General features: G+C 37.9%; 2 protein-coding genes across 2 annotated transcripts; both read right to left on the minus strand.

The window, feature by feature from the left end:
• Positions 1-4877: 4877 nt before the first annotated feature.
• Positions 4878-6177, minus strand: LOC6593350 (BTB/POZ domain-containing protein 9). Its single transcript, XM_002018780.2, has 2 exons — positions 6065-6177; positions 4878-6005 (listed from the first exon to the last, which is right to left on the minus strand). Exon 2 carries the CDS (start codon positions 5985-5987, stop codon positions 4878-4880), a length of 1110 nt encoding a protein of 369 aa, XP_002018816.1. The 5' UTR covers positions 5988-6005; positions 6065-6177.
• Positions 6178-17332: 11155 nt separating this feature from the next.
• Positions 17333-18567, minus strand: LOC6593349 (BTB/POZ domain-containing protein 9). Its single transcript, XM_002018779.2, has 2 exons — positions 18509-18567; positions 17333-18449 (listed from the first exon to the last, which is right to left on the minus strand). The coding sequence occupies exon 2, from the start codon at positions 18429-18431 to the stop codon at positions 17640-17642; it is 792 nt and encodes a 263-aa protein (XP_002018815.1). The 5' UTR covers positions 18432-18449; positions 18509-18567; the 3' UTR covers positions 17333-17639.
• Between the last annotated feature and the right edge of the window lie 7129 nt (positions 18568-25696).

Genomic DNA, 25696 nt, shown 5'->3' on the forward strand with positions numbered 1-25696 from the left:
ATTTAATTACTCAAGTGGCAGGCATGCAGGCAGGCAGGCGGGCACGCAAAAAAAAAATGTGCCAGAAAGAAGAAGTTAGCACTCGGATAGTACATCTGTATGCACATACATATACATATATGTATTGTCCGCACTGTCCTACAGTTGGTATATGCATTCCGTACATCTGTATAAATTTATAGCCAACTTATGGCCTTCGGATACAAAAAAAAATAAAAAAAAAACATTTTTTCCTTGTGGTTTTCATGTCGAACACGGAACACATCAACGCGTGAACCAAAAGTGAAAAAATTGGCCAGAACCAGAGATACAAAAGAACCAGAACAGAGCTGAAAGAACAATTCCAATATTTCCTGTGGCAGATTTCGTGCGATAATTATTCCAATATTCCACACTAAAGAATCGTGCACCTTTTGAGTAGCTCCATTTCGTGAGCCTAATTCAATGTGCATCCCATAAGTATTTGCCACACTTTCAGCTAGAATGCAGCAAGCAGGAGACCTAAAGAAACGTCGCCTGCTAAGTGCCAAGGATCTCTCACAGGCCTCCCATGCTGCAGGCAATTGCTCCTGCTCCTGCTCCTGCTCCTGCGACTACTCCCGGACTAAAATATTCGATTTTTGGCACTTGCCAGCCAACTCTTTAAATATGCATTATGTACATTTGTAACATGCCTCCGAGGTAGGTAGCAGGCGAGACCCGAGAACTCCTAGTGCCTAATGGCACTTAAGCTTAGGCATCTCTCCACGGTTGTATCCCCCACATCCACATCCTCCCTGTCCCTCCAACCTATTCCTTTGCACTTGCATATATATCACTCCTGGTGGTGGTAGTATGTACGTGATTCGTTGTCGCTCTCCGGTTCTTTGGTTTCGGTTCCGCATTTCACATTTCGCATTTTTGTCCAGAGAGAGAGAGAGAGAGAGAGAGAGAGAGAGAGAGAGAGAGAGAGACAGAGAGAGAGAGATAGAGGTGTGCAAATGCAAATTTCAAGAAAATCAGATTTCGTCTATGGATTTCCTCCGTTTCCCTGGTACATAATTTATACGCACAATGCAAGGCCAGCCAACCCAACAGGAATTGCAGAACAAATGGAAATGGTTTAATGGAGGATGCAATACAGGATACTACGACTATATTACTGCTTTACTTTACGCTTGATGTGAGCAGCGAAGCTTTTAGGAAAGAAGATACGCAGATACAGGTAGTTGATTAGAGGATACAAAGTGCACACAAAGAAAAAAGGGCTGAAACTTGTATATTTACACTTGGATTTAAAAATCTATGTTAATGGTTTTCAATAACATTTTATCATTAGTATTTAAATTTATTTAAAATAATTATATTTTGTATATAAAAAAAGTGTATATTTAATTTTTAAATAAAATATATTTAAATATAAATATATATTTAGTAGTTAAATTAAACGTTTTTATTTTTTCATTAAATATGGGCCTATTTATTTTTAAATCAAAAACAATTTTATTTTATTTTTCTAATATTGTATTTAAAAACATAATATTTAATTTTTTATTTGTATATACATATGTACATATATATATTTTTTATTTCTTTTATTTTTGTTTTTTCTTTTTTGTATTTTGTGTTTGTTATTTACAATTTTTTTATTTTATTTTTTTAATTATTTATATTTTTTATTTTTTTTTTATATATTTATTATCATATTTTTATTTTAATTTTTTTTTTTATAATAATATTTTTTTTTCTACAATACATTTTGTTTGTTACATTAATTTATCTTTATAATTTCCCATTTTCTTTGGATCTTGAATATATTCATGAAATTTAAACTTGTAAATTTTCCATCTCTTTGGGGGCTATTTTTTCCATGTCTATAGTCCGCAGTCTCTCTCTCTCTCTCTCTCTTTTGTCTGCATCAATTAAAGTCGTGTAAGGGCAACTTAAATTGTTATTGTAATGTAGTACATTAATTAGTCCATATCAAATGCTTTTTGTCTAACATAAAGTTTTTTTGTATGCCAAAAAAAATCCCAAATATTATAATACCATATTTTGACCGCCGCGTCGGTGGTAATTGCTTTGATCTGCGTGTGCATCTCATAAGCACTGTGGCTCTATCATTCAAACGACCTAGCATTTTTCATACGGCCTATAATAAAGCCCCGACTGGAACTATTTTCTGCAATATAGTAAATATCATACATCTTTATAATTCTCTCTCTCTCTCTCTCTCTCTTCTGTCTGAGTCACTTAAAGTCGTGTGGGGAGGCTTCAAAATGACACCACAAAAGTCCGTGTGCTGCATAGCCGCGAGGCTGCATTAACACAATCTTTGTAAATAAGCTTTTATCCGCTCAACACAGAATCCAGAAACCAGTTCTGCTTTTGCCTCAGACGTGTATTGTCCAAGCCGAGTCGGGGCAGAGAATGGCGGGTTTCCAGTTCTTTTTTTGTATCTTTGTGTGCACGGGGGCTTTTGTTTGAGGAACAACAACAGCAGTAGCTGCAGTTCCAGCTGCAAAAGGTTCAGACTCCGTGCAACATGGCGTATGCGTGATGTTTCCACTTTTTGTCCATGCATTGGTCTCTCTCTCTCTGTGCAGTCTTTTGTGTGTCAACGGTTGTAATTATTGCTACTGCTTGTTCCAAACAGACACACACACACACACACAAACACACACACGGAACCCCATACGTGAGTGGATAGTGTATTTGCATACAAGCATATGTCTGGGGCCTGAATCCCTTCTTCTGGCTTTCTACTTCTTGAGTGTTTGTTTCAGTTTTTTCGTGCCTTTTGTCTACGCTAATTAGCACAGTTTGTGGCCTTTTGACTGGGGCGGTGAGTGGGCGAAAGAGTTTGGTAGAGAATGTGGTCTATAACTTCCACTGCTGGTAGATTTTACATTGTACTCCAGAGTCAGGAGAGTTTTCAGCTGGATAACGGTTTTAAAGTCTGTAATTGAACAGTTTTTAACAGTTTCTATGATAGAACTAGCGTTTGCTAGTTGCTTGAATCTGGATCTGAGCCGGTGAGCAAGCCATTCAATGGTTCTGGTGGTGTCTCAATTTTAGGGTAGTTGCACTTTTAGTGAAACGCAACAAAGACCATTTGGCTCATGCTTGAATTTGAGCACATGACAATGCGGACATTCCTTGTCCGAAGCATCAATCATCACTTTCAGATGAGCGAAATTTTCTATATTTGACTCGTACTCCAGCGCGAGACGGATGAAACGAAGCGGATGTAAATGCTCAAAGTACTTGTTGTCGTTGTCTGACATTTTCTCTGTATGTAAAGCTTACACAGTCATATATTAGATGTTACTGTACTCTTTTGTCTGTTTAACTTTTGATTTTCAGCTGCCCGGCGTCGGATTGCTCTTTTGTTCATTATTAATTCAATATTTAATAACTTTCTGCCACAAATCTCACAAGTTTTCGACCAGACCCAAATCCATTATACCATTTTGTACCACGACCCTATATCCTTTATCCCTTAAACTGTCAATTCAACATAATTTCATTTGCAACAAATTCTAAATCAATTAATGTTAAGCTCCAACCGAAAATATCAACATTTTGGGGATGAAAGGGGGCGTAGGAGATTGGGTGCTATTTTCAAGAGTAGTTTGCTGGATACGAGTGGGGTGCATTGCAATGCCCTAAATTGAAAACAACAAATGTCAGCAGTTTTATGTACTACAGCGGCAGTGGCAACAAGAACGACTACTACTACCGACAGACAAATACAATGTATAAATGATGATGTGGCTGATGATGAATGCACAAGTGGCTGTGTGTGTGTGTGTGTGTGTGTGTGTGTGTGTGTGTGTGTGTGTGTCTGTTTTGTGCTTGTGTGACAAAGTGAATACGAAATTTGCATACGTTGGCTTTACGACTGGAGGGAAAGAGTTTGCCTTGGCCAACAATTTACGAGCAGATCAACCAAATTGAAGGACTATCTCACCCTCTCTCTCTATCTCTATCTCTCTCTCTCTCTCTCTCTGCTTCTGTGTGTATCCCTCTGCTCTCGTCGCCTGTCATTTCAACTTTCAACCAAACACCACATTTTTAGTCAAAATATATCCAACAACAAAAACAAAACAAAAAAATAGACATTTTCAGCTTTGAACCACTTGATTGCGGTACTAAATTAAATTATGGCATTACTTCATTCATTTTAGATCTATGTAAATTCCATTTACATATACTATGTGGCATTCTCTTTTATATTATATATTTGTCTATATCTATGGCAAATGAGAAATGCCCAAAGATGGCTTTGAAAATTCCATAAAATATCCTTATAGCAATCCCTTACTTACAGCTCCAGTTTGTTTGAGAAATATTCGATTTTAATGAACTCTGAAATGGTATTGTATACTAAATTAATTAGTCCACATCATACGCGTTTTGTCTAACATAAAGATGTATTTTATATAATAAAACCATATTTTGACCGCCGCGTCGGTGGCCCGTACATATCCTTCTGCCCCCCTCTAGGTCGGGGTTTTGTGGGGTTTCAATTGCTCCATAGGTCAAATCTTTGACAATCCTCTAAGCGGTGACGTTTCCCACAAATGAGTCTTTTCCATCGTTTTCTATGATTCCCGATGATTAGGAACGGGTCTGTGCCATCTCTTACTTTTTGGTCTTCTGCTACAATCAAGAATAATAATAATGAAATGCCAATAGACCAAAGACCAAAACCAGTTTGAAACCACAATTAAAATGGGAAAATAAACACAGGAAATGAGAACAATTTCAGTTTATTACATTTGAATTTTTGTATGTTCCTGTAGAGTAGAGATGGGTTCGACTACCTTTCACTTTCATCAAAGGACGTAACCTTCCCCACTCAGAGGTCGCTGCTGATGCACAAAGTCACAGTGCTACTTTTTGTACATGGCTGTCAGAGACTGTACATTAGGTGCAGTTCTGATACGAATGTAGCGAACGGGTCGCAGTTCGAATGTGAAGTTAAGTGTCGAGTTTCCATGAAGACTTTGCGATCCCACACAATTCCAGTGAGTCAGGTCGCTAGAAACATGCACTTCGAACGTGTTGTTGTTATATGAGATATATTGGAAACTAACTTCAATAGAGTTGATTGCGAAAAGGTTTCTCAGCTCGAAGACTATATGATTTGGCTCATCCTGGAAACGGCGCGCAAAATGTTTCCCTGATGCCACATCCTCCCCCGGCAACACGACGACACGGTAGGGCAGATTCTCTCCGGTATCCACTTGACCAATGGCGTCGACTATCTGTTCCAACTCGTATATGCCAGAGGGGCGTACCTCTTGCACCAGCTGTTGGACAGTCAAAAGCGGGAGACGTACGAGCTCAGCCACCGTCTTGAAGTCCTCGCTCGGATGGTTGTCCCTCCATTTGCATACAGCTCGAAAGATATCAATTTCGAGGGCCCATAACTTGTCCCGTCGCAGGAGTTCCTCAAGTGATTCCTTGGACAGTTGTGCGAAGGAATCATGTTTTACTATATCGGAGCAATTGTAGTCGATGAAATCTAGGCATTCTTCAGCCCGTTGGTTGAGATTTTTGCGGCGTGCGACATCCAGGATCGTGCACACATTACTGACAGAAAGATTTTGCTGCAGGTAGTTTCCTATTCCCGACTCGACGACCTGCAACCCGTAAAGATGGGCCAAATCGAGCACATCGATAATGGTGTCCACGTCCAGTGTGGACAGATGCATCTTCCCCGAGTAGAGATATCCCAGGATTAACTTGAAGGCTTCAAGCGGCACCTCCAGCCGAACTTCCCGTTGGTTTGACTCAGCGAAATCGCCGTATAGCAAAGCACGGAAGTACTCACAACGCGTCGCCAGAACGAGACGGTGGCCCGGCAGCCGCTGATCCTCCACCAGGAACTCCACGTCCGAGTAGGGCTCGTTCATGCAGAGGCTGGCCATGTCCGCGACGAAAGTGTCGATCTCGTCGATGTTTTCCACAGTGGTCCCTTGATTTTTCTGGCTGCTCATTTTCGTTGCTGGATCTTTCTGTGTGGAATGGAAAAAATGATGTCTAAACGTGTATTCTTTGTGTTCCATAAACTCACTTTATTTCAATTTCTTGAACAATTTATGCGCACAGATTGTTTTGTTCCTCTTTTTGTGGCGTTTGGCAATTTTTGTGTCAGTTGCTGCTGCTTCTATTTATGCAGGCTTTCAGGTAAACTCATGGGCTGTAGGTATGTATATATTTGTGGGGTTTCCCTTTCTTTGACTTCACAAGTCGGCACAGCGGCAGTCGGTGTTTTGCTTCGAGTAACTCTTGAATTCATCGATTGAGTCGCTATCGTGCTATCGATATATATGTGTATATTTAACACGCAAAACATCGATAAAATGGAGATATTTTAATGAATACTTATTTGGTTTAAATCAATTACAGTTCCACAGATTACGTGGTAATTGCTTTGATGTGCGTGTGCATCTCATAAGCACTGTGGCTTTATCATTCACAGTGTTTGATTTTTGTTTTTTCCGACACTGACAAATGGACAGGGCTTACGTCTAACAATAGAGCCTTTTACGGCTGCAAACAATACTTAACCCATAGAAAACGTAAACGAAAGAAAAAAAAACCAAAGTTCAATTCATTTGCCACATTTTCCTTTGGTCCTGCCTTCACTCAATTTCCACCTGAGTGTCTTGGGAGCAAAAGCAAAACGTAGCTCATTATGTAGTCTATTTACAATATGCTTAAGCAACCAGACGGATGGAACCAAACCCCCCCCCCCCCCCCCCCCCCTCCTCCTCATCCTCTTCCTGCTCCTCGTCGCCGATCCATCTCCGGCCCACTTCTTGCTCAAGAGTGCATTGTAGTGCCACTTGGTTGGTAGGTCCTACCCTGAGGCCCGAGAGAGAACCCATCGCTGATGATGCTTTTCTGAGTGCTGCAGTGAAAATTAAAATTACTTTGGTTACGTCAAATAATGTAGCCTGCGGTGGTGGTGTCCAGGACGGAGCACAAGAATCGGTACAAGAGCAGGACAGGACACTCCAGTGGGTGGGGCGTCCAGAGGCAGAGGCGGAGGCATCCTTTGGCAACATCTTCGCTTGCGAAAGGCAGCAATTTCAAGTGGCAACAGCATCTGTGGAAGGCACAGGCACACTGCCGTGCCGTGCCGTGCAGTGCCGAGTGAAGGGTAAACTGATAAATATGACAGGTACTGTATAGCTCCGAGGTATCCTTTAGCGGGAGTTGCATTCTGTAGATAACTTTTCCTCCTTGTCTACCTATTTTCATTATTTTTAATTATGCCCCAGGCACAACACAACATTTCACTGCCGTTGCTGCTGATGAAGATGGAGGCCAAGAAAATGGAGATCCCTTGAGGAATCAGGGATTTCTTTAGTTCATGGTATTTTACGTGACTTTTGAACTGGTTAATCGGCCAAAAAAAAAATACTATAGATGTGTAAGGCAACACCTGAGTACCCTAAACAAATCCCATAATACCCCTACCGATACCCAGATGTCAGCCCTGACCTATCCGGATATTAATCTTTAAGCGATACTCTAGTACGATATGTCTATTGCAATATTTTAGGTCGATAAGTCTTGTACAATATTTTGGTGCGATACTTTGTGCCCTGACCGATCCCGATATTAACCCTTAACCGATAAGTCTTATGCGATACTCTAGTGCGATAAATTTATTGCAATATTTTAGGTCGATATATTTTGTACAATATTTTTTGGTGCGATAAGTCTTATGCGATAGGAGAAGACAGTTGAAATAAACTAGAAAATAAAACTAAACCAAGTACTGCGCCACAGATGGAGGAAAAGATGTATGTTGCCAAATGTTCTACCCATAGTCCTACGATTATTTTTTATGTAATCATCAAACAGCTTTTGCCTAAATGAATTTTTAGTAGGCATATCCCATACGATAATCCATTGAAAAATATAACAATAGATACCCGGAACAGCAATATTAAATTCCGCTTATGAAATTCTCTGACCAATAAATCCCTTAAATATTTTATCAATTTATTTTTGGGCCACAAGCAGACACACACGCAGAGCCATATTTTAGTTGAATTGTTGAATTAAAGCTCTACACTTTAAAGTCTAGATAAATATGTATGTATATTCCATCTACTCACCCTCTTTACACCACTGTCCACAGTCACTTCTCCTTCTTGGCCATGTCGTATTGCAATTATGGCCCGGCCTTTACTCTCTTGGCAAATCGTTGGGAACATTTTTATAACGAGCTGGTGTACCCTACAGAAGAACAGAAGCAAAGAAATGGTGAAATAGTTCAGTGGAAAGAAAAAAAAAATAAAAAAATAAAAGACCTTGCATGCAATATTTTATGGTAATTTTATGCAATAAACGTTGAAATGTTTGTCATCAATTTTCTTAACTCATATTTCATGTGCAAGCCCCAACCCACTAGCTCACTCACTCAGTCAACAATTGCCAGGACTGCACTCTCTGGCAGGAGTAAAATACCGGCACTGGGATGGGAATGGGATGAGTTGGGAACTTCATCTAAGAGAAATGAGTGGGTAAGCTGCTGCATGCCTTCCTATAATTTCAAACACTTTTTATTTTAGCATCCTCCCAGTCATCCATCCCGTCCCATTCGACCCCTTATCCCCTTTCTGTGTCTCAATGATTTTAAGCCAGACGCGAAATGCATTTCACCAAAGACAAAACAGGGTGTCTTTTTGGGGTTTGAAAGTAGAACATGATATGTATATGTACATATCTTGTAGGGGATACCTCAAAGTGGTTATTTTCTGTATATAGGATAGAATATGGGATGTATAAGGATATCAAATTGTAGCATATATTCCATAAAGCATAGCTATTAAAAGAAATATTAGTAAACTTATGGGGTGGCTCCCTTCACTCGCTTTTTGTTATATAAAAGAGAGATATTCTCACTTTAGACCTTTGACCTTTTCTTTTCTGGTTGAAAGCCGGCCCTGAGCGGGGGGAACTTTGGCAACAAACACCCTGTATGGGTAGAACCACTTTCCTGAGCTATCTTGTATTGGGGTTTCGCTCTCGCTTCGTGTTGGGGCTATGGGGCCCCAATCCCATGCATTTTCTTTGCCACTGCAGAGCAGAACAGAACAGAACGGAACAGAATTTTTATGCGCTTCTTTGGTTTTACGCTTGCCGGCTAATGTGATTTCCAGCGCATAAAAACGATAAATCTATGGGTAGTCCGATGATGATGATGATGATGACGACCACGAGGACGAAGGGGGGTCTGGGGTAACGTTTTCGATTTCAGCATTCCTTTCCGTGAAATGGTTCGATGCCTTGGCTAACGAGGCAGTTAAAAGGAATCTCCGCCAATTCCTGAATTTTTCGCACAAACTGCAGCGCATAGAAATTGCAATCCATTAAATGCACATTTTCTGTCTACAAACCAATTCGATTTTTCATTCTATTCTTCTATCTTTTGGTTCCGTTTATTTTTCTTCTATTTTTCATCAATTTAAAACCGACAAAATGCATAACCAAAAATTGTTTTCCCAACAAACGTTTGCATTTGTTTAGGCAAACAGATTTTCGATAGAACACAAAACAAAAACAAAAACAAACAAAAATTACCGAAAAAACTGGAAAAGCGTCAGGCACAAGTGTATTCCCAACACATCCCATATCTCGTATTTGTATGTATCTACATATCTGTGTAGTCGTTTGTACATGCATTAGATACTTAATTGATTTCAATGATGGCGATACCATATATATAGAGAATACTAACTGATTTTTTGGCAACCAAAAAAGGAAAAAAGAGTCCCCGCCAACAATAGAAGATGTGAATGGAGTGCCGAAATATGGATACGCTGTATTTGATGTCTTTAAAGAGGGTCTAAAACATTTATTAAATTTATTTATTAATATTTATTTTGTAGAATCAAATAATCAAAACTTTTGGAAAAACTATGAGCGAATAATTCAATTCTGCTCAAAATATTGGATAAATACTAGAAAATACCAGAAAAATACTTTCAGTATACAAAAAATACCATAAAACACCAGAAAATATCAGAATATACTGAAAGCTACCAGAAAACTACTATTAAAATGACTAAAACATACTATAGACTTTCAACATTCGTGATATTTAATAAATGTTTGCCATAAAGCTTATTTAAATACTAGAAAACTATCAAAAAATACTTTGATATACTAGAAAATATCAAAAAATACTATAAACGACCTATAATATTAGAAATATATTTATAGTATTTTCCACATTCCTGCTAAAATTAATGTCAGCTTCAATGTTAATTTAATTATTAGAAAGCTACCATTGAATACTTGAAAGATACAAGAATACCAGAATTCAAAATACTTTAAAAAAAATGCTACACAAAATACTCCAAAATACCATCCAAAATAAAGTAGTATTATCAAACTAAGGGACCCTTTTTTTAACGATCTTCCAAACAGTAGTTTTCTAACTAAATAGCTTCGAAAATGCACAAAACTCTTCATGAAAAACACGTCCAAAAAAATATGGAAAAATGGAAACAATTCGCATTCGTCTGCCAATTGAAAATCCATTCGAAAAGCAATTAGCTGAGTGGTTTTTGTGTGTAAAATGCACGAGGGCGCACACAAGAATTCTGAAAATTCCACCAAAAAAATGAGTATCAGCTTTGTTGCACGTTTTTGGAACAGAAGCTAGAGAGTTATTTGGGAAACATTTGTGAAAATAAAATCCAAAACCCCCAAAATACTAGTAGATTTTTTATCTTATGACAAGAATATTTTTTTAAACCCTTTTTGGGACATGAGAGTGAACTGTTTTATTTGGATTTAGTAGTGTTGCTTAAATAAATTTAAAGACACAAATCAATAATGTGAAATAATACTGAAAAGAACTAATATACTGCAAAAAACAATCCATAACAAATTTGGTAAAAAAAAAAGGTCCCTCTTCATTCCATATCAAATATTTAAATGCCTACACAACAGAACATAAGTCCGGCCTTGCTTCTTCCAGCAGTTCGATATGTAGAAGTTCCATCAACAGAATACAAAACATTTATTATTTTTGTTTTCGGCTAAAGCTTTTGTTGCTCTGTCTGGGGTGGGGGGTTCTGCCAAAAGCAGAGCAAGAGCATTGCCAACTAATTAAACTGATGAGAGGCAATGCCTCATGTAAAACAGTAACAAGCAAACAACAGCAAATACTGTCTAACTGTCGGCCGGCATCAGCAGCAGCAGTCGTCCCTGCAGCCCCACCTGCCCTGCCCCGCCCCTCTCTATCTTTCTATATCCCTCACTCTGTCTCTGTCTCTGACTGTGTGATGTGTGTAAACAGCAACAAGCAGACGATTCTACATCGGTATATGTCTTGTTTTTTTCCGATACACTAACGCAATGTGGGGAATGTTCTTGATTGGCAGGGAATTGACAGGAATTTGGTATACAGTTTTTATGGGATGTACCTTTAATTTTGGCACTACTATCAAAATTCCAGAAAAATACTATAAGCAACTAAATCAGCTCTGAAAAATCAGTAAATAATAATAAAAATGCCAGAATATACCAGAAAACAGTCAAAAAATACTACCAAAATACTACTATAAATATTCGATACCACTAAAAAATATGAAAAATAAATAGAAAATGGCAGAAATTGCTAGAAAAGTTCTAGAATATACAAGAAAATACTGGAAATTCCAAAAAATACCATAAATATTCAATACCCTTTAAAAAATACCCAAAATGAATAGAAAATACCAGAAATAGATAAAAAAAAATTCAAGAAAATATTAAAAGTTGCAGAATAATACCAGAACATACAAAAAAAAGTGGAAATACTTCTAGAAAAATATAAGAAATTGTGAAAAATAATATACCAAAACTCTTAAAAAAATACCAGAAAAATAATTCATATATGTATCCCCTTTAAAAAGGGGCTTTCCATATTCGTTGTGCAGGAAACTCCAAATATTTTTCATGCTCTGTGTTCTGTTCTTTTTTCAGCATTGTTGTTACAGCACATTTAAACAATTGAACACACACTGGCACCCCCATGCGATGGTCAGGATTGGGGGGTGACGAGTGGTGTCTCTGTGCCTCGTATGTGCGGGAGGCCAAAAACGAAATGTTGTCATGGCATTTGCACAATTTCCCACAATGAAAAATAAATAGGTGCAGGATTCATTAGGATTACAAGAGTTTGTAGTCGACAATTGTCGGGCCAACAGAATACAGAGTGAGAAAGAGAAAGAGAGAGAGAGAGAGAGAGAGAGAGCGATGTGCCATATGTATGTACATGTTTATATACACACATATATGTACACCTATCTATATATTTTGAGTGATTATTCAGGTAGTGAGACGATGGCTAGCCTTTGGCCCAGTTCGAATTGTTACACAGCATCCAAATACATCGGGAAACAGAACGAAAACGATTGTAAATGAGATGCAAATTTGTATACTCTCAGAACGGTAAGAGGATTTTCATAAATTTCAATCAAAGATGATATTGTTTTTGAAACCTAGATATGTCGTCATGAGTTGGATTCTTGAGATTAAAATATCTTTGATATAACAATGGGTAATAGCTGCGCTCATGCGCCAATCCCCGGCTCACTCGCCACTCTCGCTCGTACCAACCCCCGGCTCACTCGCTACTCTTGCTCATGCCAACACACGGCTCACTCGCCACTCTCGCTCGTGCCAACCCCAGGCTCACTCGCTACTCTCGCTCATGATGGCTCAAGTAGATATATGTAAAAAACAGGGGAAAAAGGTAATCCTCACAAAAGCGTATCCAATCTTCACATTTATTGAACTCAACATTTCCATTTTCATTTCTTGTTGCTACAGAATTTTCAATTGTACATTTGTAAATTGTATTGCCCATTGTTATGAACTACAATTATTGTTGGATTTCATTTCATTTCTGTTCTGTTCTGTTAAATTTTTTGTGTGTGTGTGTGTGTGCTCTGTGCCCTGTTCTGTACTCTTCAAATAGCAGTAGATTTACTTCCATTTGACATTTTCATGGCAATTAAGATTACAATTTGGAATTGTGAGTGGCAATGTCAGTTTATTAGCCCTTTCCCAACAACAACAAATAAAAAGGGGGAATTAAATGAATAAAGTATGTGTATGTATGTGTATGTGTATGTAAGCAATTAAGAGGACACATGATAAATGTAGAATTAAATTGAATAAAAAAAAAAAAAAAAAAACGTTTGCCAAACGTATTTTATTTTGGTTTTTCCTTTCACTTGTAGTATTGAGAGTTTTCTGTATCATTTCCTTTCGAGTTGAAGTTTTATGGGCCCGCAAAAAATGCTCTAATTATATTCCAGCTCCTGTAGGTGTTTACCTTTTCAGATCGTTGCCAGTTGCCACTCAGATGCTGTGTTGTATTTGCCTCAGAATTTAGGAAAATTTTACGCAACGTCGCCTGCTAATTACAGTGTAGACCCCACCATCCTCCCTCTCTCTCTCTCTCTCTCTCACTCTCTCTTCCTGTATCTATCCATCTCTGTCATTTTGTGTGTCCTGAGTTCCCAGAGCGCTCTTCTCTCTGATAAATGTTTGCACAATAACAAACAGTACGTACTGTTGGCAACTCTGGCTCCGACACTCACAATTTTCAGCAAATAGAGCTTCGAATGCATATGCGTACTGTTTGGTCAAGGAGTAGCCCGGGATGTGCATGTTTATGTGTGTGTGCGTGGCAGGATGGTTGACAAAATATTTAGCTAATTTATAAAATGCACTTGTGCTTCCATACTCCATTCCCCATACCCCAAAATGCATATATGAGCAGGTCTTTGGCCAACAAAAGACAGCGGGTCCTGCCAAAGTGCAGGGCAAACAATACGAGTATGAAACGTATTTTTTTTTTTTTGTTAGCTTCAAGCACCAATAAAGAATAATTGATACCCTATAAAGCAAAAAAAAAGAGACATAATAACTCTTTTATTGCTGAAATATTCCACAATTCAAAGACATATCCTTCATCTTTTGCATCCAAAGCCTTAAAGGATATCCCAGAATCGAGAGACTCGGTTTTTAATGTTTTTAAAATATTATATACAATATCCGGTATTATGTCCATTGGGCGGGCATAAATATATACTATGTATATACATATATATGTAAACATAATTCATTTTAAAAATCGATTTACTCGTCCAGAGTTTCGTCCTGTGTTCTGTGTCCTGTAACGCAGACATTGTCGCTGCAGTTTATGAGTTTATTGTTTACGCTGCCTTTCAGCCATAAATATTTGCAAAGTGCTTGTAAAAAACAAAAAAGGTGACCAAGAACTGGTTGAAGAGAGATGCAGATGGAGTCCATAAAGATAGCCACGCACAGAGGAGTCCAGCCCCTCCGCAGTATCTGGCATATCCGGATGGAGTGTTGATGAGGCCCCAAGATTGCTAAGGAGAGAGGGAGAAAAGGCCAATAACTTTGTGAAACACAGCATCCATCGCATAAAACATAACTTTTAAATGGACCGTCCTATACATTTAGTACGATGTTCCAATAAGCTCCAACTAAATCTTTAATTGCTCTCTCACTCCTTCCCCGGCTCCAATCAAATTGGCCCTGATTCCTTTTGGCCCTGTGCCGTGACTCACCTTTTGGCTACCGTACGCGCCACCAAAAGCCATAAAATTTAATTTATTTGTCTCTAATAATTTCCCATGGCAACTGTTTGTTCTGCAAATAAGAGGGGCATCAGGGGTATATAGGGAGCGGTGTGCACACAATCCCTCTCTCTCTCTCTCTCTCTCTCTCTAACCACCTGCCTTTAGGGTATCTTCAGGGTCCAGCATTGTTATGGAATGGCTTAAGGCTTCCCCAGAGCTCTGATGAAGCAACAAGAAGATGGACAAACACACACACACACACACACACACCTCCACCTCGGCCCAACACTTGATTTGGTTTGCGTGCCACATTTGAATTGAGCTACAGCTCAAGTTGAAGGACCGCTCGTAAAGTTGCCTTCTCCCTACCTCCCCTGCCCACAATTAAGCGCAATTGGTGGCGGCCATAAAACTGGAGGCCAAACAGAGGCAGGGCCCAAGCAATTAGTACGTTCTGGCCAGCACACAAATTGAAACTAAATACTGGTTAATAATTGAACCCCAATAGAACCCCAAAGCTGCAGTTGGTTGCATTTTCCCTTCTTCTTCTTTTTTGTTTTATTATTGCCTTGGCTGAAAGGAGGGAAGGTCCGGGTCGAGATTTCAAGCCAAACAATTGACTTATCATTTGACTTTGTGCGGCAAATCCCAGAGGAGAAATCAAACGGAAGGGGGCGGGGCTAAACAATGGCGAAATTCCACGCAATCGGCTTATGCTGCTGCCGCTGCTGCCGCCGCTGCTGCTGCTGACATTGTTGCTGCGGTTTGATGTCCGCCCTCTGGGCGCAGGACAACCCAGCAACAACGACAATGGCAGCAGCGGTGGTTGTCCCGCAGTGTAGCCAAAATGCGAAACAATGAACCGCATAGAGAGAATCAACAATAGCTTTAGAATCGGGCATGGGGCATGGGGCATGGGGCATGGGGCATGGGCGTTCCCCCAGCCCCTCTCCCAAGTTCAGAGCAATTAAAGCCACGGTTTTCTGTTGACCTTATTTTCTAGAATAAAACTGCAATTTTATGTTTTCTTTTATTTACTTTCTATATTTCTCTGGCAAGGGACAAGCCCTAAAAAAAGTATGCCAAAGAAATTAAGTGCTGGAAATTATTAAAGGGGCGCGGAAACCACAGTACTTATTATTGAAGCTAAAATTATAACAATTTTTTGCTGAAATGCGGATGTTAACAGTAGTATTGAAAACTATTAGTGTTACAATATTTTTTCGTTCCCAAAAGTACCCTGGATGAACAGGCAGCGAATCGATTTATATTAAATATTTTCTTAGTTCAATAAAATATATTTCATATGTAAATTAAATATATTTTATATTTAATGAAATATATTACATAATTAAATAAGAATATATATCATAATTAAATTAAATATATTCTTATTTAAATTAAATCTTTTCTTATTTGAATTAAATACATTTCATATTTAAATGAAATTACAATTAAATATTTTCATAAGTAATTTAAATATATTTCATATTTAAATTAAATATTTTCTAATTTAAATGAAATTTGTTCTTATTTAAATTAAATACATTTCATATTTCTATTAAATATATTTCATATTTAAATTAAATTACAATTAAATATTTTCTTTAGTAATTGAAATATATTTTATATTTAAATTAAATATTTTCTATTAACAAAAAATTTTTATTAGTTAAGTTTAATCTTTTCTTATTTCAAATAAATATATTTCATATTTAAATGAAATTACAATTAAAGATTTTCATAAGTAATTTAAATATATTTCATATTTCATTTAAATATTTTATAATTTAAAAGAAATTTGTTATTATTTAAATTAAATATATTTCATATTTAAATTAAATTACAATTAAATGTTGTCTTAAGTAATTTAAATATATTTTATATTTAATTTAAATATATTTCATATTTAAATTGAATATTTTACATATTGAAATTACATTTATTTTATATAAATTTTACATTACATTACATTACATTTTTATTTATTTCATAAAAATGTTTTTTACTTATGATCTACTATTTATTTTAAATTTTTTATATCTTCAGATTAAGTATGGGCCATGTTAAAAAAAGCTATTTCAATATATTTATGATTAATTCGAAGGGAATTCTATTTATTTTATATATGTATGTAAAATATTTATTTAAAAATCAAATGTTTTATTTATATATGGATGTGTTTCTCTTTACTACACGCTTTTTTCTGAGAGCCTTAATAGCATATTTATCCCAAAATGGTCCATGCCCTAGATGACTACAGAGCGAATGCTATATTCCCTATTCCATACGTTCTTGTCTTGGATTTATTGGCAAATTATCAGCGTCGAACGCTTGCTAACCAAAAAAAAAACTTTTAGAAATTTGCATAAGTTTGCTTAGCAATTGAAATTCCCTCTTCACTGAATTGAATCCTTTTCTTTCCTGTTTTTTTTTTTGTAGACTCTGTACCCAGCTTTTTAGGTGGAAGGACGCGAGACGGATAAAGGGGAGCCACAACGAACTGAGATAAAAATTCAATTAAGACCCGGCCCCCATTCCGTTAGCATTCCAGCGGGCAGCAACAACGAACACCTTTTGTCAACTAATTACATGTCGGCAGCCAGGCCAGGCCAGGCCAGGCCAGCCCCCCCGATGGCCGACGAAAGGTTAAAGTAATTTGCAGAGAAGCGTTCTTTGGCTTTTAATTGGAAAAAAAATACGCTTTCGCATTGAGTGACAAAGGTGTGATTTATTATATTGAATTGCTTTTGGGTCTTTTTTTTCGTTGCCTTTCTCCGAATTCTTTTTGCTTTGCTTCGCTTTCAATTGTCTGCAAAGTTTCTTGTTTACTGATTTTGTTGGCCCAGCAATTGGCATTTAAATTAAGCTGAAATTTGTTTTTCAATGCTTGAAAAGGGTTTCAAATGGTTTGTTTAGGTGGAAACGCAAAGGACGTGTTCTAAAATTAAATATCTGTGGCTCCTCAAACGGATCTTCCGTCTGACTTAACTAACTTGTGTCTGTCTGGCTAGTCAATTAACAAAGAACACTAAAGTTGAACTTATTCAACTTAAAATCGATGGCGTCGAGTATTTTTTCCGGCTCAAAGAGGCCTGTAGGACGCACCTCACGCAGCAGCTGTTTGACACTAAGTGCTGTGAGACGTACGAGCGAGAGGAGCGTCATGAAGTCCTCGCTCGGATGGTTGTCCCTCCATTTGCATACAGCTCGAAAGATATCAATTCCGGGGGCCGCAAACTTGTCCCGTCGCAGGAGTTCCTCAAGTGATTCCTTGGACAGTTGTGCGAAGGAATCATGTTTTACTATATCGGAGCAATTGTAGTCGATGAAATCGAGGCATTCTTCAGCCCGCTGGTTGAGATTGCTGCGGCGTGCGACATCCAGGATCGTGCACACATTACTGACAGAAAGATTCTGCTGCAGGTATTTTCCTATTCCCGACTCGACGGCCTGCAACTCGTAAAGATGGGCCAAATCGAGCACATCGATAATGGTGTCCACGTCCAGTGTGGACAGAGGCATCTTCCCCGAGTAGAGATATCCCAGGATTAACTTGAAGGCTTCAAGCGGCACGTCCAGCCGAACTTCCCGTTGGTTCGACTCAGCCAAACCGCCGTAGAGCAAAGCGCGGAAGTACTCAGAGCGCGTCGCCAGAACGAGACGGTGGCCCGGCAGCCGCTGATCCTCCACCAGGAACTCCACGTCCGAGTAGGGCTCGTTCATGCAGAGGCTGGCCATGTCCGCGACGAAGCTGTCGATCTCGTCGATGTTTTCCACAGTGGTCCCTTGATTTTTCTGGCTGCTCATTTTCGTCGCTGGATCTTTCTGTGTGGAATGGAAAAAATGATGTCTAAAAGTGTATTCTTTGTGTTCCATAAACTCACTTTATGCGCGCATTCAATGAATGGATTCAATGAAACGATGCAGAACGCACTGACTGTTGAAATCCAAATGATATTGTTCTCGCTCCGAGCGACTGAGCGCATAAAGTTTGTTTTATGCCTTTTTTTTGTTAATTTAATTGGTTTGCCAGCTCCTACTGTGTTTCGTTTATTTAGGCTTGAACATATCGATGTATCGATATATGGAAAAGTTGCGTTGCTTGTGGTTCCGTGGAGCGATCTTTTGAACCAGTTTCTAGAGCGTCGAAGGGCGCTTAAGTTTGGTTGACTACTGTTTTAAAGAATGACAGAAAAATAATAGAAAAATGATATCTTTTGCTTTCTCTGGGCCAGCAAAAAATTTCGAACTTCCTTAACAATTTTTAATTATCAGTCGGAGGTATTTTTTTTGTACCCTATAGCTATATAGACAGCTCCTAAATTGGCCAATAATTATTGGAAACGGAAACCTCTTCCCTTCCAGGAATCCATGAGATACCACTGATGCCGAAAGAGAGAGAGAGAGAGAGAGAGAGAGAGAGAGGAAATTAATTTATTGAACAGCTGCCAAGGCGCCACAAAATTTGAATATAGCTGCCGGTTACAATTTAATTAAAAATTCCCCTCGTCTGCGACAAGTCCAGGAAGAAACATCAAAGTTTTGCCTTTTGCCCGGAAGTGGAAAGGCGGCGCGGCGATGGGCGGAAACTCTCTCTGGCTAGCTTAAAAAAGTGTGCAAAAGGGAATTTCAATATTGGCATCAACAAATTCGTATGGATTATACAATTGTTGGATACGATTCCGATTCGCCCCTTCTTTTTGGTTAATTATATTTTAGAGATGTATGTACCTGTGGGGAGGGGGGGGGATAAATAGGAAATTAAAATCACCAACTGATCCCGTTGAATGGAGTATTTTCCATTCATTGATATCGCTTTGGGCGCTGCAGCTGCCAAATGAAATGAAATGACTTGATAGAATAAATCATTTGAATATCAATTCAATCTTTGATTCCATTGAATTATTTGTCACAATTTTTTGGTAAATCGTTTCTCGACCAAAAGTGAAAAATTAATTTTCCATAAATTTCAATGCGATTAGTTCCTATGGCACCGGGAATGGCAATTTATGTCGCAATTTCCTTGTCAACATTCTGCTCTCACATAGATACGGATACACGCCCCCACACACACACACACACACACACACACACACGCCCATAAATTATAAGACCCTCCCCCACATATGGCACAGAGCTCTTTGGCAGAAAACTTAATTGCCTCTGAGTCTCGTCCTTACTCTAATAGTCTTATAAAATAAACACTGTAAATTATCAAACAGGATTTTTGTCGTCCCCGGCAATGGAGCGGTTTCGGAGGTGCGCAGAGCCCTTAAGTGCGTTGTGTGTGTGGGCGTGGACTTATGTGGGTGGTGGGTGGTGGGTTGTGGGTGGTGGGAGGTGGTTGTATGCTCCATTTTGCATGCCAATTTTCTTATCAAACTGAAACTTGCTTCACAGTCTCCACACACATGCAGATTTAATGTGAATGGCTAAGGGACATTTTGAGGCAATGAAAAATGATTTCTTTAACTTTCAAGATTTATCGATCTATAATCAGATCAACGCTTCAGACAGGAGTTTGAATCGAACAGGATATTCGCAGTCCAACTTGTGGGATCAGAGATTCGACGAGCTGTTAGTTAACAGAGGCTGTTGGGTTTACAGTGCTGTTAGCAACATCGATACTTCGTCTTGGCTTCGAGGCTCGAGATCATATTCTTTCCCTCTACTAATTATATACTCTTCTTATATTCTTAGGTTATAATTTTCATATATTTTTCATAAATATTCCATCATTTTATTTGTGTGCCAACAGCAAAGGGCTTATGAAAATATCCTCTTTGCTCTCGATTTTCGAATACCCTTGAGTGGCTGTCATGATTATGGCTTATAGCAATGTGTGTGTGTGTGTGTGTGTAAGCCACTTTATGCTGCCTGTGCACGTAATTAGTTAACAAGTTGCATAAGCACTTCAAACCTAAGCCGTTTAAGTAGCCATATAGCTATGCTGATGATGATTCATCATCATCATCGTCTTCGTACTCGTTTTTGGTTCCTCCTTCGTTCTTTAGCCACTCTTTGTCCACTTGTAAATACCCTGTAATCGTGTGTAGCAAAGGGTTATGTCATTTTGTGGCTAAGGTATTTCTAATAATATTTACCATATACATAATTTGGGAGTTTTGTAAGACTTTGGCGACGAATTGTTACATTGGGTATCCCCTAGTCGTTAGACTAGACCTTGCCATGCTTGTAGTGGTTATATGTGTGGGTGTGTGTGTTTCGACAAGGACATTTCATGCAGCTAATGATGTATTCATTTGCCATGTTTCAGCTCTATGTCCCTCAGTCGCTCTCTTTCTTTCTCTTTCTCTGTCTCTGTCTCTGTCTGTCTCTTTTTGTGTGTGTCTCTTTTGCAGCCTTTCAATTGCGACTAAATGAAGCTCCTTGTGGGCCTGTCAGAGTATGCTGGATGCTCTGATGCCGAGAGGTTTTAGTGCACTGAAAATATACGCTACGGTGCTACTCTACTTGTATTCTTATGAGCAAATAATGCGATTTGCTTAATGAGCTTTTTGCAGGCGACAGAGAGATAGAATCGTGACCCTCCGTAAAGTAGGCAATTCGGTCAGTAAAATCAGCCTTGAACCTTGAACCTTGAACCACCACAGTGTATCTGTAGCTTTTCTTTGCTTCTCCAGTTAATTCCATTAAAATATATTCATCCGACTACGATTCCGATACCGATTCGGACTCGGAGAATTCCCAGTAGAACTATAAATAACCCTTTCGATAACAAACATTGCGATGTGTTTGTTGATAATAAAAAGGGTTGATTTATTTCTATGCTATGATGTGATTTATGACCTTTAATGGCCGCCGCCGAATGCCAGAAAAGCCAAAGGAAACAACCAAAACGAATGCTGGCCTTCGACTTTCGACAATGTGATTTAACATTTAACATTTTTGTGGCAGATGCAACAAGAAAGCCGCACAAAAAGAGCTGTAGAAAAAATCATTTTGGGCGAATGTGCGGAATAGATTTACGTTGTTGAGGGGTAAAGGATCATTAGGAACTTCAAAAAGGACTTCCAGAAAAAAACTATGATTGAAATATGTACTTTTTAGTGGCTATTTATCCACTAACCATGAAGATTTTTCTTATGTTATTCAATTAAATATTTAGTTTTGTCATTCATTTTATTACAAATTATTTCCTAACTAGGGAATAAAAAAATTAATAAATTAAAGTACTATTTGGGGGGAAATATAAAAAAAAAATTACAAATTTCACGATTAAAAGGTACTATTTTAGGGGAAAAAAGTTAAAAAAAAAAATGTTGTGAATAAAATAAACTATTTTTGGAGAAAAAATATAAAAAGTAATTTAATATTTAAAGACTAAAAAATAAAATTTAGGGGAAAAAATATATAAATATAATTACAAAATTGTACGATTAAAAAAATATATTTTAGGGGAAAAAATATAAAAAGTTATTTAAAACTTGAAGAATAAAATATACTATTTTCGGAAAATAAACAAAATATTTAAAAATTAAAAAATATATATAAATTTTTATATAATATATAAAATATAAATATATATATAAAATATAAATATATGTATAAAATATAAAATATATAAAATATGAATAATAAAAACTATTTTGGGGGAAAAAATAAAAAAGTAATTACAATTTTAAAGACTAAAAAATATAATTTTGGAAGAAAAATTAACAAAATATTCAAAAATTATACGATTTTAAGCGGAAAAATATAGCAAATAATTAAAAATTTTGGACTAAGAGATACTATTTTAGATTTTCAAAAATTTTTAAATTTTACGATTAAAAAATACTAGTTTCGGGGAAAAATTAAAAAACACTTAAAGATTTAACGACTATAATAAACTATTTTAGGGGGGAAGAAAAAAAATATTTGAAAATTATCCGTTCTAAAGATACCATTACAAAAAAAATAAATACAAAATTGTATGATTAATATATAAAATATTAGGGGAAAAATAAAAGGTAATTTAACATTTAATAATTAAAAAATGCTGTTTTAGGGGAACAAATAAAAAGGTAATTAAAGATTAGACGATTCAAAAATATTGGTACATTTTAAGGGATATTTCCGGTGATACAACCTATAAAAAGGTTATTATAACAAAGACATCTAATGATGGAAATCTAAAGGTTAGGTTCCCATTTCCCTTTAAATATCTCATCTAAAAAGTTCTGTTAAAGCATTCACTGGGAAAATGATCTAAAGGTAATGCTTTTGGGGCTGCCTCCTGCCCCATTCAGCAGCAAGAGAAATGGAAACGGCAACCGTGAAATTTATGCTTTACGCGGCATAAATTGAACTACGGACGGACTCCCGCAGCACGACGACTGATGGGCGTAACGCCCCCAGAGGGGTGCGAATATTTCCCACTGATTTTGTTTGAACAATTAAAATGCCGAACGGAAAACCCAGCCACCCACATGGCCCGGAAAACCGAGAACACATTAACTACAAATTACATTCACATTAGTGTTTCCTCCAGCCGCCTGGTCTCTCCTGTTGTTGTGCCTGTGTTGCCAGGGCTTTCTTCTTTCTGCAGTTACTTCCTTTTGTTTCCTCTTTGTTCCTTTTATTTCTTCTTTCGTTTCGTTTCGTTTTTGGTTTTTCTTCGTTTTTTTTTTTTTTTTTAAACCAAACACCTAATAAATCAAAGCGGACTCGTGAGAGAACCCCAAGAGTATGCTTGTTAAATGCTCGTAATAAATTAGCTGCCGCCGAGGCAGACCACACCAACGCCGCCCCCACCGCCACTCCGAGCCTCACCCCCCTAGACCACCCCCTTTGATTATTGGCTTAGCTCATGGTCTGGCCATTTTACAATTGCTTCCTCTTCATCTTTTGCCCCGCAATTGAACTCAATCGATGGACCCCGTCTGAGGTCTCTACCTCTCGCTCTCCCCCCCACCCCATTTCTCTGTGGCCCAGACTCATTCATTTTCCCTGCAAAAATTTCTTCTTCGTTTTTTTTCCGAATTTTCTTCTTCGTTTTTGGAATTTTTAATGAAGTCAGCGAAAAATTTTTTTGTGCTGTGTGAGCAAAGTTTTTAGCCAAGATGCAGGAAGGGGGGGAGGGACTGGCGGCTTGGGGGGGATTTCGTGTATTTGGCATTCGCTTTTATGCAATTCATTTTTAATTTCGCTTTGTTTGAACTTTTACGCTTCTGCTAATTTTCCTGAATCTGAATCTGCAGCAAAATTCTACCAAAAGCTGTTTTAAGGTTTACCTGTATTTTGGCTATAAATAAACCAGTCGATACCCGGCTCTATATGCACTAAAAGCATGCACGCAAAAGCTCATTGCTCTGACATGAGGATTATTCGAAAGCCAGGTGTTCAAACAGCCCAACGGCCACCTTGCTTGCTTCATTCTGGCTATAATAATAATCCGATTGGAACCAGATTCTAAGATCTAGTAGATAACAATCTACTTTACGATTCTGCATTGGCGGCGTTTTTTTTTTGTATTTTGAAATATGAAAATTACAAAAATTCATATTTAATACATCACAATTTTAGAACCACCTTTTTTACACCTTTAAAAAAATTAAAAAAAAAAATACTGAAAAAAATTCTGAGAAAAATACGAAAAACATTATTCTGTTCTTATAATTTTTTCAATGACTGTACATATTCTAAGGCATCGGATACGGCTTCTTTCTAGCTGTTAAATCGAGTACATCTGTACGAATTGATTATACCCCATGTGATCTTTGAGTACTGAGCACAGGAAAGCGACCAGGTTGGGGATCTCTTCACTTATTCTGAATTTCAATGAGATACTATTCATAAAATACCATTAAAATAATCAATAATTGTTCTGAGAACACCAGCAGTGAGCGATCTGTTCTATAAATAAGAGATTGTTGCCCAAAGTTAAGCTCACATTGAAATCAAATTTCTTAGAGATCAAACCACATTGAAAGATTATTTTATAATCTATGCCAAGAATCTCCAGAGCAAATAAAAGCCCCTATCCAATGAAATTTTTGGTGGGTAGAACACCAAACATATAATCTTTCAAATATATTTTTCAACATAAAATGTTCTCCGCAGATTCTAATATTATTTTCTTGGGTTGTGTGTGCTTTCGGCAGACCCCAAAGATTCATGGAGTGCATTCCATACGCCTCTGGATCGATCTGCAGTCAGTACAATCGAGGAAGGCCAGTCTCCAGTTACTATATGGGTAACCAGCGACACGTAAGGATATTTCCTATACGGAAAACCAATGGATCTTCAAGGAAAACGGCGGCTCTACAACATATCTATGGAGGAGGAGTGGAAGAGCAACTGCCGGCTTTACCTGGTAGATGATAAAAGATTCGAATCTCATTTTCCAATTAAAAAAAAAAGGTGAATGTATCCCTTATCTTTTCCTCTGGTTAGGAGCACACATTTCTTTGATATTTTCGTTCTCTGCAAAGCTCCAGACACATCTTATGAGCTGGGGCGTAAATGTTGCATAATTGTTTCATGTGCACAATGTCACAGGCGCGGAATTAACGAAGCGGGGAACTACCTACTAGGCGGAGTAAAAGTCAGTGGCAGGAGCAGGAGTCGAAGGCGAAGGCGACTAATTAGGACGCCAGCGACAGACGGGCAGACGAGAGATAGTCGTCATCATACTCTTACGCAAAACCATTCCCCACTTGACTTTCGTACCCTTCAAAGGGGGGTCCATTTACTTTGATATGGCTCAGATATTAATGGTTCTTCAAGGGTATCTACCACAGCGGTGCTTAACTTTTTTGCGAAAACTTTTGGGCGTGCAGCAGTGAAAAGTGCAACGTCAACGCCTTGAACATAGAACGCCAAAATTTCAATACCTGTGTGTGTGTGTGTGTGTCTACATCACGCTAATTTTTGAGCAAACGCGTGCCGGGCTAAAATTAAAATACCAACGCCAGAAAAAGAGATGCTTGCACTCCCCGACACGGCACCGGCACCGGAAAAAATCCGGCAAGCAAATAAAAACTGGCGTGCGCTGCAAAGTATGCTACAACTCCTCTACTCGGTGCCGGTGGCCTCTGCCTCTCAGCCTTATGAATTTCAAATGCATA

Source organism: Drosophila persimilis, unplaced genomic scaffold (assembly GCF_003286085.1).
Source record: "Drosophila persimilis strain 14011-0111.01,24,50 unplaced genomic scaffold, DperRS2 tig00000124-arrow-pilon, whole genome shotgun sequence".
NCBI lineage: Eukaryota > Metazoa > Arthropoda > Insecta > Diptera > Drosophilidae > Drosophila > Drosophila persimilis.